Consider the following 14,211-nt stretch of genomic DNA (forward strand, 5'->3'; position numbering starts at 1 on the left):
AGACACAATAACATGTTATGAAGTAACTGTGCCAATAAGGGAGCTAAACCCAAGATAAGGAGCGCAAATATTTACGCTGTGGGGGGAACAAAAAAAAAACTTTAGAGCGTGCTACTAAGCCTTGGATATCAAGTGCTAACACCTAGACTTGGCCAAAGGCTTAGCACTACGCTCCAAACATGTATATAGTGAGGAGGGAGGGAGGGTAGATAGTGAGGAGGGAGGGGGGTAGATAGTGAGGAGGGAGGGGGGTACATAGTAAGGAGGGGGGGTAGATAGTGAGAAGAGAGGGGGTAGATAGTGAGAGGGGGTAGATAGTGAGAAGGGAGGGAGAGGGGGGGTAGATAGTGAGAAGGGGTAGAAAAGGGGAAAGGTAGATAGTGAGAATGAGTGAGAGAATGAATGAATGTGTGGATGAATTGTCTGAATGAGGCCGGGCTGTTTGGGGACGAAATTGATTCATGCTGGGCTGTTTGGGGACAAAGATGGTAAATCCTATGTGTGTAATCTGGGTGCTGGTCAGGTTCTATGTGGGCAGTGTGTACGCCAGAGCTGGCTTTGCGTTGTGCAACCTGTGATCTATGCCTGTAGTTTTATCTCTTGCTATGTTTCCATACATTATTATTGTATACCTGCAAATACGGGATTTGTAAGTCTGTGAACAATAATAATAACAATATATATATATATATATATATATATATATATATATATATATATATTGTGGTAAAGTGTATGGGAAAGTGGTGGATTGGATATATATCTCACCTGGTTTCCTCAGCCAGGCACGGTAGCAAACCCAGGAGCCCTCAGGTGAGGCTTCCTATGCTCGTTACTGGGGAGGAAGCCTTAAAAGAGAGGGCTGTTGGGTTTGCAGGGTGGAGGAGGGACAGAGGCAGGGAGCAGCTACAGCCAGCGCTGCAGCCCACCAGGTATGAAGCTTTACCCATGCAAAATCTGTGCCTACAGCATCTAAATAAACACACTGCTGCCCCATGCGTGAGCTGTCCTCTACAATTGGTGGAGAATGCGGGTACCGTGTTGCTAGGAGCAACGGCATGACAAAACACTGCATCTGAATTATTGTGGACACTTAAAGGGCCGGAAGCATATGTCCTGAGTGAAGGCTGTAGCTTCTCCCTGCCTCAGTCCCTCCTCCACCCTGCAAACCCAACAGCCCTCTCTTTTAAGGCTTCCTCCCCAGTAATGAGCATAGGAAGCCTCACCTGAGGGCTCCTGGGTTTGCTACCGTGCCTGGCTGAGGAAACCAGATGAGATATATATCCCATCCACCACTTTCGTATACACTTTACCACAATATATATATATAATTGCTAACAGCAATCACACTCCTATCATGCCAAGTCAGCTAGTACATGCTGGAATATGGGTATGCCTGGGCATGATAGGAGTATGATTGCTGTTAACAACCATATATATATATATATTATATATATATATATATATATATATAATATTGTTATTGAATTTTTTTTCCTATTTTGCTGTGTTACTTACTTTAAATAAAAGTGTGAGATTTTTTTTTATGGTTTCGGACAGGTAAATGCTGGATTTTCGGTTTCAGTCCAGAATTTTCATTTCGGTGCATGAAGTGGGAGGCCTACACCACATCAATGTTTGTGTTAGTATATAGTGATAGGAGTTATGCTGCCATATTATCAGTGTCTGGCTCAATGTATAGTGATAGGGATTACGCTGTACTGCCGTCAATGTCTGCCTCAGTATATAGTGTTAGTTGTTATGCTGTACCCCTTCAATGTCGGCCTCAGTATATAGTGATAGGTGTTATGCTGTACCCCATCAATGTCTGCCTCAGTATATAGTGATAGGTGTAATGCTGTACCGCCGTCAATGTCTGCCTCAGTATATAGTGGTAGGTGTTATGCTGTACCACCGTCAATGTCTGCCTCAGTATATAATGATAACAGTAATGCTGTACCACCTTCAATGTCTGCGCCAGTATATGCAGCTATGCAGTTTTAAAGTGTTGGGGGGGTGCCACATACAGGATCCGCCCCAGGTGCCAAATACTCTAGGTACGCCCCTGGGACTTATAGAGGGATTTCTCTGTGATAAGGACAGACAATTTAAGACAGCACAGTTTTTTTTAATCTTTTGTGACAATGGCTGTTTTAACATGTTTTGCAGTGTTGCTGTATACCTGTATTTTTCTCTATCATTTATAATTAAATATTGTTTTTTCAGGACAAGAAGGGCTTTCTTTAGATACAATTAGTTTGATAATATCTGATTTAATATAGAACTGTCAGGCCCCATTCAGGCTGCGGAGCTGCTTCTCTCAAGTTTCCCCTGTCTTGCTACAGTTCCCCTGTCTCGCTACAGTTCCCCCTTTGCTGTAATCCATTCCTGGATTACTTTATGCTCTGCCGTTTACTTCTGATACTTTGTTCCAGTCCTGCCCCATCCATTTGTTATGTTTATCTTAGTCTGCAGTCTATAGGTATGTTTTATCTCTGTTCTGTGTTTAGACTTAATGTTTAGTTTCAGCTTATTAGTAATTCAGTGGGCAGGGTTTAGTGCTAGGATCCACCGAATATTGGAGTACTTTGGCGTAGTGGTGGGCTTAGCATTCTATTTTACTGATCACAGTGAGTAGTGACCTGCATGGTTGGTTGCAGTACCTTTAGTCAACCTCCAGGGGGAACTCAGTGTTCTCAGGAGGGTGTGGACAGACCCTCTGGGAACTCTTTTATTTTGAATGGGTGCCGTCATCTTCTTAGAGGTAGCATGTCTCTTTCAAGTGGCGTTTTTCAAGTGGCGTTTTTAAACAGTCCTAGGATCGATCAAACTCCCTGTTTATTTTTGTGCCCTTTCAGCAGTATTGGTTTAGCTGCTGGGTGGCACAATAGTTCACTTTGTGGGGTGTTGCTGAATGCCTCAAAATAAATGCATTTTTTAATTAAAAATAGTTTTGTTAATTCAAATGTATGTTTTCATACATTCATTACTACAAACATTCATGAAATCAGACATGAAGCAATAAATGTATGCTGAACTTGAGGGCCTTTAGACAAAGCCCATGACAGACTAGCGGAAGCGACATAGCCGCTCATGGACAGCTGTTTCATCCTTAATAAGAACACAGACAAAGTAAATGGCAGTCGTTCTTTATGTGCCATCGTAAATACTACATTTTCTCCACCAGAGGGCACTCGGTGTATTGCAAAAGTATATATTTCTGAAAGCTTAAATAGAGGAATGTAGACTCTGGCATCATTAGCTCTGTGAAAATGTCTGTGCGCAGCCTTCATCGCAAAACACGGTCTTTCTCCACCTGCCTGTTGTGGCTGCTGGGCTGTAGCCTCCTGCCGTATGCTAAAGGGTATGTAATAGTAAATTCAGTGTCATGGTCAGTCACCAACGAAGTGGAAGAGGAAATGGACAGTTCTTCCACTGAAGATGCTTTACCAGCTCTGCTGGAAGATGCCCTCAGTATATGGAAGCAGAGCTACCCAGCATCTGCCTACAAGGAGGACAAAGAGATTAAATCTAAGCCAGGGCCTGAACCATCCAAGCATATCTCTTCACCCTCAAGAATGTTTTCTTACAGGAGAGAAGGCAGCGCAGCGACCGATAGCTCCCCATCTCCTACAAATGCTAACCAGCACAGAGTGGCCAAGAAAGCTCGGGTGCTAGCCCACCAGAGCAAATGGGGCTTCCTGGCAACATTGTCCGCCCAGGAGGTGGTAAGTGTCATTTTAACATCTTTTAATTAAAACAGATAAGCAGCTCCGTTACATTGTCAATACCTGATAAATATTTATTATAGGTCATACAATAGGTCATATTATTATTTTTACGCGAGAAAATGCGTTTTCATCATTATTTCGGAACTTGATAATATTGGTTTAAATGGCTAATATCTGGTTCACAATTGTTTGGTCAGTTAGCTGCAAAATGCAGGTACTAACATTAAGAGAATACATGAAATGTTTGCATTGTAGCTGCTACAATTATTTCAATATGATTGATCTAAAAATCATTGACTATGTCCATCAAGGCCCATTTGGCTTGAGTATGGACCCGATGTTGTTTCAAAGATCAATGGTTTTGACTGTGCTGGTGATTAAAAGTGTACTGTTTCCAATAGTATGTATCCTTCCACATTAACACTATTTGTATTATCAATGATAACCATTAGTCATTTATCAATGATAAGGGTGGTTAGGCAGGGGTCATCCCACTTACAGTAGGATAGTGCTGTGTCATTTAATCATTTTCTAAGAATGGAAATGATAGATAGACAGACATTTACTATTGACTAAACAACAGTATAAATACATATTACAGAAGACAAACTAATATCTAACAATTTACAAAAATGAATCAAAATTATTTACAAAATAAATGATATAAGAAGCATAACCGCTCACAGAAAAAATAAGGGGTATAGCATTAATTTATTGTTAACATATTTTATTTGTACAGTGCCAACGCTGTGTCCTACGATGCGGACGAGAGAACCTAGACGGTATGGTACTTATTAACAAAAATGATGTCTCTGCCTTTTCTTCGCCAGATCCAGGCTATGCCTTTTGGACACATTCTTCTGACTAGTGATGGTCCTATTGATAACAGTACCGGTATCCCCTTCTGTTATGTTCCTCCTAAATCCAGTTTAGTCTCAGATTTACTGAAGAACCCAACCGCCTCACTGACGTTTGCAGATCCAGATAGTGATAAAGTGAGGTAGGCACGGCTGTAATCAGCACCTTACTCAAATAAATGTCTTAAGTCAATTCACATAAAAATCACCTGTGAATGAAACTACCAGTTTTTCTTCTATATAGCATTTTGACATCTTAAATTGTCTTTTTATAACACTAACTAATTTAAATGGGATTTGTCATATGCATATATTTTAGCATCATTAATTTAGTTTATCAAAAATAGAAAGAACCTCAGTGAGCCAGAAGACCTACAGTGTGCCTCATTGACCCTTACCGGCCAGATGATAAGTGTTCCTGTGGAAGAAGTAGACTTTGCCAGGAAATCATTGTATTCCAGGTACAGTCATCATTAACACATACAATGTTTAATTAATATGGTGGGTAGTTTAAATTAGAATGTAAAGGAAGTGGGTGGGAGAGTAGGCAGAACCTGTGCAGGCGAGCGAGATTGAATAAATGATACTTTCAAGAGATTAACGATAGTCCTGGGGAAGCAAGACCTCAGCTGAGGCTCTGGCTTAAACCCAACAAGTTCTCAGCTATAGCAGTGATGGATGTCAGATCAGATGGATGTCCTGCTTTCATATCAATCTAAATACTTGTGTGATTCGACAGGAAAGCTATGAGTGCTATATGGAGGATGAGGTAGATTTTATTATTTTCAGCTTTGCTCTCATGTCTTTTACAGGCACGCCTTAATGAAAAAGTGGTCTCAAAATAAGGAGTGGCTCCTAATGAAAATGAATACAGAGCATATATTCCTTTCAAATTGTTATGGAGGATCCTTCAACATTTCTTTGGATGATTATTACAGGGCAAGCGTAAACTGAGGAAGCTGTCTTCTCCTGTGCTTCAAGGCACTGGTGACGTTGCTATATGTTGGGGTCCAAGAAAGTTATTTGAACATTTAGAAGAAATGGATTTCTTTTTTCAGCGTGCAAAAAGATATTGGATTTGTTCAATTCAACCAGTTGGAACAGTTTTAATGATATTATTTTTGGGAACTGTAGAAACCCCACACCAGTGAAATCAAACTACAGTCCTCAGCAAGCTGTGCCATGTTTCAGGGCAGTGTTTACTCATTGACCTGTAGTGTTTGTTGCTTCTATCATTTATTAAACAGCACCAAGCTATTCCATAGCGATATAAAAGGACACTACAAATGCAATTGAAATGACACAATGCAGGATTCCGGAGGTACATTGATTTATTGCATGTAGATGCAGAGATCGCTGAATGAGGACTCTTAAGGAGAAGGCTGTCCTGCTTAAAAAAAGAACTACATAATGCAATGTAATTGCATTACGTGTAGGCATACAGCATATTTAACTGTAGGATTCTTTTATCAAAGTTTTCCATGTGATGCCCAATCAAATTGTTCTTATTTACCTTTTGTTTCATTGATCCTATACACATTCTGTTAATTTTAAGTTGATGTCCCAGCAATATCATGCCTTCCAACTATCCCCATTAATCGGAGACGGTACCAATTCTTGGGGTCTGTCTCTCCAGGCCTGGGCTTGCTATCTGGCAAACTACTGCCACTCATGCGCTAGATCTGGTCTTTTAGTACGCAACCACAGGCTGGATGCACTTGGCTGCACGCTGCAAAAATGTAAAAGCATATTGTGCAGCCGCTTATATATAGCCGAAAAATCATTTTCTTCATTGATCCACCTCCACAGTGCTCTCTGTACTATGTAATGCATGCCAGAAAAGTTCCATCAAAATGGGACAATTGTGACATTACAATAAAGAATTATTTATTGGCATAAGTTAAGCTTCTTGTACTGTCTTTACCTTGAACAATAAAAACCTAAGCACTATAACTAATAACAAGAGCCATGAACACAGAATGCATATATTATTTTTATACTGGCTGTTCGAACTCGGTCACATTATAATGAAAATTTTAAAAGAATATACCTTGATGCATTTTACAGTTGTTTTTCTCTTTGTAAAAACTGCTTTAATATATGAAAGGTCAAGAAAAAAAAACAGAAGCTTTGGCGCTAACGAATGACACTATAAAGAGGAACCAAGCACTACACTCATTGCTTGGTTATACCAGCTCCCCTATGGTTGTGTCCTGCTGTCCTCCTGTCCCTTATACCCGTATCCTGCTCCTGTATCGCTTCCTTACTGCCTGTCTCCGGTATTTTGACTCCTGGACCGTCTCCTGACTTTGAGTGTTTGCTGCCTGCCCTGACCCTTGCCTGTTTACCGTTGATGAGATTGTCGCCGCCTGCCTTGACCCGTGCCTGCTTACCGTTTATGATATTATTATTGTGCCTGGTTGAAAAATTCCAAGTTACTAGATGTGGCCGTAATACATCCTAAGCATAATAAACTTCTGGGAAGTTGAAAACCAGCTCCTTGGTCATGATTAAATATTTATGTTTAAGAATCAATTAATACGTTGTTGACTAAAGATGTCTGTGTTTGCAACTCCTCCTATCCATACGAATGCATTGCACACCAAAGAAACAGCCCTTGCCCCCCGCTTGTAGAAGCTGATGCACGTGTATTTTACATCTTAATTGTCTAAATAAAATGTAATAAACTCATGTTATGGATCGTGTACAATCTTTATATAATCCATTCTTTTATTAATGCATTGATTTATATACATGACGGATTGGCCTTTTCACTGCAGACAGGGTGCAAGTTTTCCTCCAAGTTTCTAACAAGCGTCTCTTCGGACGTTGCACTGTGCACTTCCTTTCATTGGCGTCCCAGATGGTGAATTGGTTTGATGGAAATTACTATTAATAGGATCTCCATAAAAAACCTATAGTTCTTATTTTTTACAGTTTTTTCTTTTACTCAAATTTTGCTACAGCTCCAAAACACATTTTTCTGAAACTGAATGGTATACGTCCCAAACTAAGCATTTAGTGGTGTTATGTTTTAATGTCGTAACGAAGATAGCTTGTGTATCGGTGGGTGGCGATACAGTAACGCAGTACCTCAAACATTAAGCATGCACAGCTGTAATATATTATGTTTCACTATTTTAAAAAAAGTGGAAAACAGACTAAAATTGCCATGAACGTGTTTGCATGTGGCAGATGGGCAAAAGACAAAGTCCAAATGCGAATCGCTCATGAGAACTACTAATGTGCAAAACAGCACTGATGTCAGCTTAAAGTTTAACTGGCTTTTGTGACAATGTCCACTTAAAGTATTAAACAGTAACATTTCGGATTAAGAATTATGTTTACAATACAAATAAACAGCAAGCGTGTTTATTCACTAAATACGCTTACAATACAAATACACATATAGAGCGTTTGTTCATTAAATATGTTTACAGATACACCTAGGGCCAGATTGGCCATCACAGCTGGGAACGCTCAGGGTTTTTAGCCTCAATGTTAGGGTCTGAAATAGTTGGTGCTTTGGCTACCAGTGTGTTATGGTTGATATCCCTGCTTGAATGCAGGTGACTCAATTAAGTGTCTTTTTAATGAAAAGTCTAGGTTTCCATGAGGACTGGAAGTGGAGCCATTGGTCACTACATATAATCTTCACAAGGGGCTATTAAAAAGGTTAATATTTCAATAGTCTCAGGGTCAGCTCATTTAGAATGTCCCCAGGTATGTTGGCCATAAGTCACATCGGGCAAATTACATTATATTTATTTATAAAGCACCCGCAGGTTCTGTAGCACTGTTCTGTGAAATTATTTAAAATCACACACAATGACAAACTGGTATAAAAGGAGAGGAGGGCCCGCTCTTGGGGGCTTACAATCTAGTTATTGGTTGAGGGAGAAGCGAAACAGAGGAGAGGACTGCTTGGATGGGGATGAGTTGGTCAAGTCAGGATGATCTGTAGAGGTTGTTGGTCATTCAGATGGTTAGATTAGGATGCTGGCTGAGAGTGTTACGAGGATGGGTTGTATGCGAGAAAGTCTAACGGGACCAGAAAGGGAATTCCACAGAAAGGGGTGCAGAACAGGTGCAATCCTAAATACAGGAGTGAGAAGAGGTGTAATGGCAGTAGTAGAGAGACACCAAGAGGGCAGTTAGGGGGATATTTTGGTAAGAGGTTAGATATATGGGGGGGGTGGAGTTGTTAAGGGCTCTGTAGGTCAGGGTGAGAAGTTTAAATTTGGTTCTGGAGCCAATGGGGTGATTGGCACAGTGGAGCGGCAGATGAGGAACATTGACACACATAGTGTTTATTAACTAAATTGTTAGTTTACAGATGAGCAGAAACATTTGAATATATTTGCATTCTGAATGGTTAACCCTGGCGAGTTACTCCAGCAAGGAGGACTATGTCCCTTCCTAATCCATGGTGAGATGACATGTTTGGGTACATCAAAACTCAACTGAAAACTCACAGATGCAGGATTTCTGTTTGTGGCATGAAAACCTTAAGTTTTAAAAGCTTTATTAAAATATCTACTTCATTTTTATTGTATGTAATTGTACATATATAGAGTATATATTGATGCTTACAGATTCCTTCTAATAAATTCCTTATTTTTTAATGTGTCAAATAAATAATTTAAAATGTTAGAAATGTCTAAAATATATGCTGTGGACTATATGGTATCATACATTTGCTCAATTATCAACTATTTGGCTGTTCAGAAGATTTCGGGGCAACAAGGCCTTTTTGTTTGCAGCTCCACATATAGCCATATGGATTCCCGGCACAATAAGGAAGACGTTACGCATTTACTTTTCAATCAGAATAGCTTCAGTAAACAGCTTGTGTCAAATAAAAGTAACTTAGAGTAAGGCAGGTCAGGAGCTTCCTTTCTCTTTTTTCTTTATTCAGCATAATAGATGCTTATCAGATAATTCCATCTTCCTGAAGTGATCCTAAGGGGATTTTTCTTTTGAAAAGCTTTCCAAGGGCTGTCATTAAGGATGAAGAAAACACCAAAGCTTTGGGTCGGTCCCAGCACCCAGATACCATCTTATTCACATAAATACTCCTTTGCTCTAGTTGGGACATGCCACTGTCTTTGGGAGCTAACGAATGACACACAAAATCACAGAAACAAGTGAACCTGCAAAATGAATCAGAATCAGTAAAATCCCCTTTTGAAGGACACATGCAGCATATTATGACTTGCTTCGGTTGCTTCTTCCTCAAGAAATGCTACCTGAGCTCTTACCGCCCACCTTTTTCCTAACATTATTGTCTATGCACACACAAACACATAGTAGATATACATATATGTGGAGGTTGTATATCTAGTATCTATTCTAGGGAAATGCTGAATACTGGATAGTTTTTTCCAAGCTTGGATTTAGGGGAAGAGCATATGCTAGAATGGCATATTGATGTGGTGTGGTGGCCCTCTCAGCGTCGTTAACATGCAGTCAGGGGTCTGGCTTAGCACCACATCAATCCCTTGAATTCCCTGACTAGATATATAGGGGACATATAGATATTATATTATTATTATTGTCATGACTCAAATGTGGTTATTTATATTGAGTGGTCCAGATACAAGGCAAAAGACCATAGTAAACATTTCTTCCAATTGGTCCACTTTATCACTTGGCATCAGAATTGGTCTCAATCCGCTCTTCCCCGGTAAGCCCTGGCAAGGGGCTTGAAAGACACTCAACCCCATCACAAATCCTCACTTTGAGTTATTTTTGTTTAGTGTGAAGTAAATTTAAATTGTTTACTTTCCAATAGTAAACATATGATTAGGCTCACTGCCTGTGTTGTCCCTTTACATATTCCAGTTATCAGCAGAAGAACCAAGCATAGGCACTCGGTGGAATAAAAAATATCGCAAAACATGCATTAGCCGTGCATCCTAGTATAGGGTGTTTGTCTTCTTTATCGGAGGATCTGAGTAGCCCTTTCCACTCATACAAGTCACAACAAGAACCAAGTTGACCTGAGTCCCCTGTTTTTCTGGTCACATACCAACTCCAATGTACTGTAGCTGATCAGTACCTGCGCTTACTGAAAATATTTACACTTGCATTTTTGTTACATTTGATGAGTGTAACAAAGAACTTAAAAGAAGTTTTGCCACATATATTTTCTGATGAGAAGTCTTAAAGTGTCACACAATTTGTATGAAAACGTTCCTATGCCATAGTTTGGGGATATGTGGATATGTAATGTAGGGGTCACTCTTCACATCACCATTGTGTTCCAGGCAAGGACGGGCAAAATATCCATGCCCAGGCACTGGACGTCTTATGGAAAAGCACCAGTGCCTATGGGGCATTTATTGAAATAACAAGCCACAAAGCTTGCTGCCCCCCATACCCATGTCTTATGGTTAATCCACTTATGTTTGCAACCTTTGATTAGTTCATGGCTATTAAACATGTTGAGTTTTGGGTAATTGTGAAATATGAACCACCAAGGGGTGTACATTTGCAGCAAATTGACTCGGGAGTATGAATACTAATTGTAACAGAGAACCCTTCTTCTAGTTTTACATTTTTATTTATTTATATGTATTGTGATCTCTTAATTCCCCATTTAATTCTCCATTTAATTCTCTAAATATACAGAACTTTATGCAGCAGCTGGAAGGGCTTTTTATAGTAGGGCAATTTTACCAGAAACTGAGTTTTTCCATGATGCTCTAGAATTTCGCAATAGAGGGAAGTTCATAAATAATAGCAAGCTGCCAGTTATTTTCAAAAGAGATGGCTCTTTCTCAGACCAAGTGGAAGTGAAGCTGCTCTTACACAGACGTTCGATTCCTTCTGGCTTAATAAAAGCTGCAGTGGAGATAAAGTTGATTCATAGTTCTAGAGAGATTGAGAAATGAAATAATTGTGAGTTGGAAGTGATCCGTAAATCCTATGCTTGGCTGAGCTTTTACTCTCGGTGTCACCCATACTGAGAAGGTGGTAGATAAGTGGAATAGCCTTCCTGCAGATGTAGTAGATCTAGTAAGTCGATGTATGGCTTGGTGTATAGTGATGGGAGTTATGCTGTACCATATCTGTTCAGTAAATGTTATTCATTTAAACGTATGTAATTTATTTATAAGTTAATAATTGATTTTTTCAGATTTCTATTTTTTTCCTGAAGACCCCATTCACTTTAAATGATGCCAAAAGTCAGTTTGTGAAATTTCTGCCCTGCTTTGTACTTTGTACAAAGTACCATAAGGCTAGATGGCAAGCTCACAGAATGGCGAAGCTAGGGTTCTCATCTTCTGATGTATCTGTATGTATTACTGTACATTTGTCATGTGTGTGTTAACGGTCCCATTTAAATTGTACAGTGCTGCGTAAGTTGTTGCCACTTAATAAATAAAAGGTAAATAATAATAATAATAATAAAACCAATGGTGCAAAATCACATTACAAAATGTGTTGCATTTTATATAGATATATTTATTAGTTTTGATACTTCCTAAGTGGCATTATTGCATCCCCCACATCCTATTTCTCAGTATTGTATCCCTGTGTCTAGGGCTGGTAGTTCTGTTTATACCGATATGTCGCAAGTGAAAATGTAGACATTGCTCTAAACAGGCACTTGTGACACATTTATACGTAACCCCATTTTCTTCTTGCACGTAGAGATTCAAGGGACAATTTAATGTCCCTAACCAGATAATAAGACATACCTCACTTAGAAGCCCTCCTGCAATGTGGTGCAGCTAATCAATGGCAAGAAAGTGCTCCTATAGAAATTAGTAAGAGTGCTTTATGATCATGCGCAGAGTGGCCATCGCTGGAGCTGACTGGAGGTAGGTATCACGTGCATGGAGATGTGTTTGGCTGAACACATCTCTTGCACAGCCTAGAGTGTGTGTGTGGGGGGGCAAATGCATATGGCAGGAGGGTTTCTGCAGAATTCCCCCATGCATTTGTGAAAGGAACAACATGGAAAAAGGGACCACACAACTATCATATTCATTACAGTGCAAATGATGGCTGGGGTATCCCTTAAAAGAGCAGACATACTGCGAGAAACCTTTTTTTAGTTTTAAAATTACCACCCAATAGATATATGAGCAAATATCAACATGTTTATTGGGCCCTTCAATTAAATGCCAAAACTGCAATTATGACTAATGAGTGGATTGCTATGGGAGGATACCTTGTGACGTTTTTTTGGGTGTGTTACAACCAGGTAATCTGACACAGAACTTTTAGTCATGGTTATAGAGTGCCAACAATGTGGCACTGTCTCCTGTCCAACAAGCTTAGCAAACCAGCTAGGCTTGTCCTGACAATAGATACAGCTTTACCCTCAAAGGTATTCTGTTGGGGGCATTTGAATGGGATCACTAGTAACTGCTCTCTTTTAGAACGCTAATGAATTACATGTCGTAGTACAAAGACAAGAGCCATAAACTGAACGGGTGAATAAAAGGTTACAATTCAGGCTCAGAAACAGCGGGAATAGAAGCATAGAATTTGACTGCAAACAAGAACCATTTTGTCTTAGATTCAGGATAGGTTTATGCATACATCAGGCATGTTTCAATGTAATATGGATATGTAAGTGTGTGTGACTGGGTATGTTAGTGTGTGTGTCTGGGTATGTTAGTGTGTGTGTCTGGGTATGTTAATGTGTGTAGCTGGGTATGTTAGTGTGTGTGTGGCTGGGTATGTTAGTGTGTGTGTGACTGGGTATGTTAGTGTGTGTGTGTCTGGGTATGTTAATGTGTGTAGCTGGGTATGTTAGTGTGTGTGTGGCTGGGTATGTTAGTGTGTGTGTGGCTGGGTATGTTAGTGTGTGTGTGACTGGGTATGTTAGTGTGTGTGTGTCTGGGTATGTTAATGTGTGTGGTTGGGTATGTTAGTGTGGCTGGGTATGTTAGTGTGTGTGTCTGGGTATGTTTGTGTGACTGGGTATGTTAGTGTGTGGCTGGGTATGTTAGTGTGTGTGGCTGGGTATGTTAGTGTGTGGCTGGGTATATTAGTGTGTGTGTGTGGCTGGGCATGTTAGTGTGTGGCTGGGTATATTAGTGTGTGTGTGTGGCTGGGTATGTTAGTGTGTGGCTGGGTATGTTAGTGTGTGTGTGGCTGGGTATGTTAGTGTGTGGCTGGGTATATTATTGTGTGTGTAGCTGGGTATGTTAGTGTGTGTGGCTGGGTATGTTAGTATGTGGTTGGGTATGTTTGTGTGGTTGGGTTTGTTTGAGTGTGTGGCTGGGTATTAGGGTGACCACATTTTATTTCTGCCATTCAGGGACACACTCTGAAGCGCATAAGATAAATATATTTATATATATATTTCCCCGCTCCACGCTCTCCCTAGCATGCAGTCACTCCCTTCGCCCCAGCACCAAAAAAAATATTTGCCACACTGAATCAGAATCAGACATACAAAACCTATATTTGCAGGTATTCATAAATAATGTATGGAAACCCAGCATTGCAGGTATAGATCAACTGGAAATCACATGTAAACTCAGCACTGAGGGTATAGATAAAAAAAACAACACATGGAAACATAGCTTAGCAGATATGGATCAACAGAATAACACACAAACCCAGCTTTGCAGGTATAGATCAATTGGAAACCACATAAT

The 14,211-nt window shown here is 40.0% G+C and overlaps 1 protein-coding gene across 1 annotated transcript; it reads left to right on the forward strand.

Moving 5' to 3' along the window:
• Window positions 1-3,263: 3,263 nt before the first annotated feature.
• On the forward strand, window positions 3,264-5,679 carry CREG2 (cellular repressor of E1A stimulated genes 2). The gene is made up of 4 exons (XM_053457461.1): window positions 3,264-3,728; window positions 4,562-4,731; window positions 4,936-5,049; window positions 5,401-5,679. Exons 1-4 carry the CDS (start codon window positions 3,273-3,275, stop codon window positions 5,540-5,542), a joined length of 882 nt encoding a protein of 293 aa, XP_053313436.1. The 5' UTR covers window positions 3,264-3,272; the 3' UTR covers window positions 5,543-5,679.
• The last annotated feature ends 8,532 nt before the right edge of the window (window positions 5,680-14,211 follow it).

This window comes from Spea bombifrons, chromosome 2 (genome assembly GCF_027358695.1).
Source record: "Spea bombifrons isolate aSpeBom1 chromosome 2, aSpeBom1.2.pri, whole genome shotgun sequence".
Classification (NCBI taxonomy): Eukaryota; Metazoa; Chordata; class Amphibia; order Anura; family Pelobatidae; genus Spea; species Spea bombifrons.